General features: G+C 43.6%; 1 protein-coding gene across 1 annotated transcript in view; it reads left to right on the forward strand.

Annotated features, from left to right (window-relative positions):
• Nucleotides 1-286: 286 nt before the first annotated feature.
• Nucleotides 287-7,519, forward strand: part of ZFYVE1 (zinc finger, FYVE domain containing 1) — a 44,609-nt gene continuing 37,376 nt past the window's right edge. The window contains exons 1-2 of the mRNA XM_010855853.1: nucleotides 287-547; nucleotides 1,883-2,824. Of these exons, the coding sequence (XP_010854155.1) occupies nucleotides 2,342-2,824 (483 nt within the window). The 5' untranslated portion in view covers nucleotides 287-547; nucleotides 1,883-2,341. The remainder of the gene's footprint in view (nucleotides 548-1,882; nucleotides 2,825-7,519) is intronic.

Raw genomic sequence — 7,519 nt, forward strand, 5'->3', positions numbered from 1 at the left:
CTATACCACATATTACATCAGTTCTCTAATTTAGAGCCACTCCTTCTCTGGCCACTACCCAGAACAACGTGCTGAAACCTGCGGAAACCACAGTCAGGGCAAAAACTCCAAGTCCCATAATGCTCGAGAGCCTGTCTCTAGCGCCTCTTCGCAGGAGCCGCGTCTTCCGTATCGGGAGTTGTAGTCATTCAGAGGCTTCACTTCCGGGAAGTTGGGGAAGGGTGCGACTCCGAGGAACTACACTTCCCAGGAGGCTGTGCGCACGCCTCTCCGCCCTCGCCGCTGTCAGGCTCCACTTCTCCCGCTCCTCCCTCAGTGGGCTGCAGCGCTCACGCCTTCCTGTTAGTCCGAGCAGGGAGAAGTTCACTCCGATCAGCTGATCCTAACTGACAACAGGAGAGGAGGAAGCCCGGGAGGCAGCGAAGGAGGAGGGGGGGCGGAGATGGAGATGGGGATGGATCCACCGGTGCCCTGAAGAACAGCCCCCGCCTCCACCGGCGCCCCGTGGTTCCCGGACGCCGCCTCGCCGCGACAGAACTGCTTAGTGGTGGGGTTCCCGGGCCGCCGCGGTCGGGGAGGGAAGGGCACGGCCCTGCGCCGGGCGAGCGATAGCCCTGGAGCTCCCTCTGCCCCCGGGAGGAAGGGGGGGGCGGGTGCGGCTGGGGTGGGGGTGGGGTGGTATAACAATGGATCCGGCTCTGGCCTCTGCCGGCGTGGGGGAGATTTGGGGGGACCTTCTTTGTTCTTAGATCCTGCTCCAGCCCCTCGGGTTGAGGTGGTGTTGCCTGGGAGGAAGGAAGGGTGAGAAATCCCCGGCTGGGGAGAGGCGCCGAGGTGGGAGGCCGAGTGGGCAGACTGTTTGCTTGGGTCTTGGTGGGCGGAGAGGTAGCCTTTTGAAGGTTGGTTTTACATTTTTAATCAATTGTGACAATTTTGATTTTTGTTAACGTTGCGGGAGCTGCTTGGGCACGTCTGTGATTAGGGTGTAAATAAAGTCTCCTAGTCATTCCTTTCGCCTTCCCTGTTTATCTAAAAATTAGAAGGATAGATTGATTTCTGTATGGGAGGAGTTGAATACCTAAAAGGAGGGCTTTACATTTTGTTGGAGCATTAGAATGGGTATCCAGGCGAAGGGGAGTTAGAAATATGATTGTAGAAGGGGCAAAAGCCCCTTTCTTGCTCCACTTATTTTTCTTTCTTTTTTTTTTTTAAGTTATTTTAAAGTTGGGTTTTGAGTGACAAAGAGAAAAATTATTTAACTCACTGCATGCCTGGCTTTGCAGTGGGCCATAGTGAAGGAATTCTGTCTCCTGTCTCTCCTTTTTTGCAATTTGAGAAAAGGATGAAAGGAAGTACAATAGTTGTTTTTAAGCACCGTGGAATGGTGACTCTTTCCAGGTTGAGAGTCCTTAATAGGCATCTGTCTAGAGTTGAAACATCCAGTTACAAGGGTCTTTGGACCTGCCCAGGACTTTGATGGAGCTAGAGTTTATTATTATTGCTTCTGTAGCTTTTTACAGGCATCTTTCTTCGCCTCTCCCAATTGTGGAGTGCAGGGACGGGTGCAGAACGTTGTCCCTTCAAGGACTGTTTGCTTAGTGCTTTCGATCTGAATCTAATAACTCAAGGAACAGAGAATTTCAGTCTGGGAAATAAAGCGACAGAGTCTGTTAAGTGCTTTGATCCTATAGGTAGTTGTTTTCAAAAGGAACAGCCTTAATCATGATTTTGAGGAGAAATTTCTAGGATCAGAATGAGTCAGTATTTAAGTTTCAAGAATGAAATTTCTCTTGGGAGTTTTAGCCTCATATTTAATCACAATCTTTTTATAAAGGTGCACTTCTTTTAGATGAGTGAAATACTTTTCCTGCCTCTATTGTAGGTATCCCCAGAAATATTGACTTGAGGTTGGATAATATTGAAAAGCTCCTGACCACTCTTTCATTACCAAAACCTTGCGACTGAGGCCCCACCCATGAGCCCACCTCAGTAAATCCATCAGATCTCTCTCAGATAGCCATAAAAGACCCTTTCAAGTTGATTTTGACCACATATTTGCCTGCACTTTATGGAAGATGAAACTATCAAACCAAATCAACGTTGCTGCTGATTCAAGAGTCTTAGAGGCAGAAAATTAAACATTGGAACATTTGTGAGTGTGTGAAGAATTCTAATAGGACATCGATTGTTTTTTTTTTAAAAAACAAAACACATTTTTTTAGGGTATTCAGAACCCTGTGGAAGTTGTGTGCAGTCTTCAGACTCAACATCTCTGTCTTCACTTCCCCTGGGGAAAGCCCAGTTACCGTTACATGGTAGGTGGTTTCCTTCCAGTCTGAATATGAGTGCCCAGACTTCCCCAGCAGAGAAGGGCCTGAATCCAGGGCTGCTGTGCCAGGAAAGTTACACCTGCAGTGGGACTGACGAAGCTGTCTTCGAGTGTGATGAGTGTTGCAGCCTGCAGTGTCTCCGTTGTGAGGAGGAACTCCATCGGCAGGAGCGCCTGAGAAACCATGAGCGGATCAGACTCAAAGCTGGCCATGTCCCTTACTGTGACCCCTGCAAGGGCCCCAATGGGCACTCTCCAGGTGTGAAGCAGAGGGCAGTGGTGAGGTGCCAGACCTGTAAAATCAACTTGTGCCTGGAGTGCCAGAAGAGGACTCATTCTGGGGGTAACAAAAGGAGGCACCCCATTACTGTGTACCATGTCACTAAGGTCCAGGAGTTGCTGGAAGAGGAAGGGATGGACGAGGAGACCAAGAGGAAGAAGATGACTGAGAAGGTTGTGAGTTTCCTCCTAGTAGATGAAAATGAAGAAATTCAGGTAAGCGCTCAGTGATCTAGGATTCATGTGGTAGTGGAGGAGATGTGTTGTTGGCAGGTGACTCTCAGGGAACATCCAGGAGGAGCTTACATTTTAATCGCTAAGAGGCAAGACTTCCGAAAGCTTAAGTTGAATGGAGTTAGATTCACTTACCAGCTGCATGACCTTGGGCTGAATTATCAGTACTTTACCCCTCTGAGTCTTAATGTTCTCATCTGTACACTGGGGACAGTGCCTACTTCATTGGGTGGTCATGAGGAAGAAATGACACAGTGTTTGTAAAGCCTGTTAGATAGTGAATACTCAGTATATGATAGCTGTCATTATTATTATTAGGATTATTATCAGAAAGAACTGATTTAGAACCATTTTCTGAATGAGAGCACTTTGGTAAGTTGTGAATACATGTGAATGAGGAGAGACTGTGCGTGCAGAGAAAGAAACACTTTTTTGGTGGGTCCCAGGGGAGTGGAAGGCTGTAAATCATAACCCTGCTAGCTCCACTGGGAGACAGGTCTTTGAAAAGTGGGCATTTCCTAAGGGTAGTACCCTCTCCAAATGGGCTCTTATTCTCATATATTAGCTTCTGATCAGTAGAGGCCAGTAAGGGCATCTGTGATAACAGGACTGGAGAAATATTTAATTCTGGGCTAGGGAGAGGGTGGTGAGTGATAATAGGAGCAAGTTGGAGAGATGAAAGTGTGTGACAGTTGGGCCGTTTGGTAAAGGGGGTAGATGAATGAATGTACTCTCCACTGAAGCTAGCTAGTATCATCATTTCTATACTTCGAATGAAGACTGCTTGAATTCACATCCTGGCTTCACTTACGGACTGTATCACCACAGATAAGTTATTTAAACTCCGTGCCTCAATTTTGCTTCCACATCGTAGTAGCAATTGAACGGATTCAAAGAAATTAGGAATGGAAATGGAAAGGCCCTTATCACCGGGCCTGGCATTTGGAGTCAGCATCAGTTTGTTGTATTTGTCAGTATCAGGGAGTGTTTGTGGTACATTCAGTACTTTTGGTTGTGATGACTCCTCAAGCCTCCAGATTGGAGGAGTACATTTGTAAGTTACCACTTGGAAACTGTCTAATTACCCTTGAATATTTTTCATCTGTCTTTTTCCTCTTTAGATAAGATTATGGAGATGAATTGCATCATGATTTCTATGTACATGTATTGTCAGCTACTTTGCTAACACAGGCTTTTCTTTCTTGGCTGAAAGGAACTAATAGAGTTATGGAAGAGTGACCCAGATCCCCTTCTGCCTCCCTTGTTAGCAATAATGTCTCCTTTATGGATTATTGTCTAATTGGGTGACAGTGTGGACTAAATATTTATAAATGGAACACTTGGGTTTGGATGTTTCTTGTTGGTTTTACCACCAGTTCTCTTTAATGTGGAATACTTTGCAGTGTTGTCAGTGTCATAAAATGAGAGGAAGATTTGGGATGACCAGTAATCCTCATGGATACTGTGTCAACACCAAAAAGAGTGTTTCTTAAGGGAAGGAGGCTGTATTTTTTTTTTTGTAGCGTTGATACATATTTCTTAGTAGAGAATTAAGAAAATAGAAGAATGTATACCAAAGAAGACAAATCCAACGGTTTGTGCATCTGTTTTTCTTGTAATGTGTCGTATATATATATATATTATAATTGGATTGTTCTGTAAAGATTTCTCCTTCATAAACATTGACTACTTCCCAGCAAATAACAGTTTATTAATTGCAAGCAGCTTTGGTTGGGACTAATGGATTAGATGAGAATTTTAGGTGGAGATTTGTTCTCATAGAGTCATAGTGGTAATGTACGTGGAGAAACTATCTGGTTCCCTTTTCTAATGTGAAGGTCTGAAACAATTAGAGAGGTGATTGTCTGATATAAATCTAGATGATGAACTCAGCTCGATTGTAAACTCCTGGAGAGCAGGACCCTGTGTTGTGCCCTGGGTCATACAATGGTGGACATATCAGCCCTTAAATACTTGATTGGTGATGTCACATGTCAGCCTCAGTTTTTTAGAAATGAATATCACACACATACTTAGTAAAAAGGCTAAAACCATATGAAAGGACATACAATGACAAGAGTTCCCCTCCTACTCCATGCTCTTGGTCTCTTGTTGGAACATTCACCATTAACAGTTAACTATGCGCCCTTCTAGAATTTTTGTCACGTACGCTTATGAATATATGTATGCATCTTTTAAATTTTTCAACAAAAAGGGAATCTAATACACTTGCTGCTCTGTCCTTGGCTGTTTTTCACTAAAGGATACTTGTAGAACTTTCCTTATCTGCACTTTGGGGTTTACCTCATTCTTTAAAGGCTGCCTAGTACTCGGTTGAATGGTTTTTCTATAATTTTAGCCTATTATGGGATGTTTGAGTTATTACAACCAGGGATGTATTGAATATCCTATAAATCTATTTAGATATGGAATCTTTGTCAAATGATATGTGCATTTTAGATTTAGATCGATACTACCAAATTTCTGAACCTTATTTTCTTTGTTCCTGCAGTGCTTCTCTGAATCTCCCCTGGGTTCTGGTCTTGGCTCATCATAGTTAAAATTTAAAGAGCTCTCACTGTGGTACTTGGCACCATGCATAGCATTTGCGCTCATTGAATCCTGATGACAGATAGCTCTGTATTAGTTTCTTACTGTTGCTGTAACAAATTATCACAGATTTAGTGACTTAAGACAAGTTTTTCTATTATAGGTCAGAGATCAGAAGTCCTAAAATGGATTGATGTGTGTTCCTTCTGGAGGCTATGGAAGAATTTGTTTCCTTATCTTTCTAGCTTCAAGAAGCCTCTTGTGTACTTTGGCTTGTGGCCCCACCACCCAGCTTCAAAGCTAGTAGTGTTAACATCTTCTAATCCCCCTTGCCATCTTTTTTCTTCTGCTGTCACTTGCTTCTCTGCCTGTGGCCCTTCTGCCTCCCTCTTGCAAGGATCCTTGTGGTTACATTGGATTCACTTGGATAATCCAGCATATTCTCCCCGCCTCAAGGTCCTTAATTCAGTCATATCTGCAAAGCCTTTTTGCCCCATGAAGTGACAGATTCGCAGGTTCTAGGCACTAGGATGGCATCTTTGGAGGTGGGGTGGGGGCAATTTCACCCTACCACAGCCTGTGAACTAAGTGTAAGTCTTAGTAAGTTCGGCAGCTATAACAGAATAGCATAGATGGGGAGGTTTATTAACAACAGAAGTTTATTTCTCATGGTTCTAGAGGCTAGGAAGTTCAAAATCATGGCACTGATAGATTCAGTGTCTGATGAGTGTTTGGTTCATGACAGCTGTCTTCTCATCATGTCCTCACGTTGCAGAAAGAACCTCTCTGGAGTGTCTTTTATAAGCACACTAATCCTGTTCATAAGATTTCTACCCTCATGACTGAATCACCTCTCAAAGGCCTTACTTCCTAATGCCATCACATTGGGAGTTGGATTTCAACGTATGCATTTTAGGGGAATACAACATATCATCTAGAAGCAGTGTATTTTCTCGATGAGGACACTGAAACACAGAGAGATGAAATGACTTGCCAAGGTCAAGTTACAATAAGTGGCAGAGGATTTGCGCTCCAAGATCCTTGTGCTATAATACTTCTGTTCTCTCTCACCAAGTCATTTAAATGTTCTAATCAAACTTCATTCTGGTCAGTAGCATCAGCTTACCAATTCCTCATGGCTACTGTTAGGATCAAATGAAACACAGGATCAAATGTAGGATCAAATGTAAATGCAAGACTGTTAGCACTGAAGAACTCCTTCCTCATATCAGTGAAGATTCCATGATTTAGGCCCCGATTTTGCTTTTCTCTGTATGTTTCTAGGCATTTGTGGGCTTTGATCATTTTCAGTTTAGTTCATAGGGATGATTTTAGCAGCTTGTAGGCTGTTACTGTTATGTGAGGTTCCCTCAAATTCTCTGGCCTAGAATCTCCTAAGATTTTTTGTTTGTGATCTGAATATTATTTAGTTTCTTTTGGAAGACCTGGGAGGACAAAAAGCTTCCTTTTGGAGGTGACAATTTTATCATTGACCCGTTGCCATTTGAGTGTATACTGGAATGGCAAATTTGGGGAGAGATTGACTTGTAGTCTCAGAAGCAGGAACTCATTGGTGGCTCTTCAATGGACACATTTGGCCTAGTAGCTAAAGACATTTCATTCATTCATCACCTTTATGGAGTATATCTGCTGGTGTCAGTCATTTTCTAGACTCCAGAGATAAGGTTTGGTCCATGCCGTCATAAGAGCTTACCATTAAGGGAGGAAAGCAAAGTTCACACATGTAAAACACATAAAAAAGGTGGTTTCGCTGTATAATCAAGGAAGAGTGACTGAGAAGCCACTTTTGCCAGATGGTCAGGGAAGGTTTTATTGTAGAGGTGACTCTTAAGCAAAGACATGATGGTTAATACCACCTGGGGAAATAGACCTCCAGACAGAGGAAAATGAGAACAGAAAGCAGGTAGGCTGGCATGTTTGAGTAGAAAAAGAATGCCTGTGTCGCTGGAGTGAGCCGACAGAGAGTGGTGAAGATGGAGGTGCAGAGCTAGGCAGTTGCCAGATGCTGTGGGGCCTTGTAGGCCATGGAAATAAGTGTGGTTTTAAATGTTGTGGGAAGCACCAGATTGCTTTATGCTAGAAGGTCACTTGTGCTGCTGGAAGTTT

This window comes from Bison bison, unplaced genomic scaffold, assembly GCF_000754665.1.
Source record: "Bison bison bison isolate TAMUID 2011002044 unplaced genomic scaffold, Bison_UMD1.0 scf7180017864368, whole genome shotgun sequence".
NCBI classification, from domain to species: Eukaryota; Metazoa; Chordata; class Mammalia; order Artiodactyla; family Bovidae; genus Bison; species Bison bison.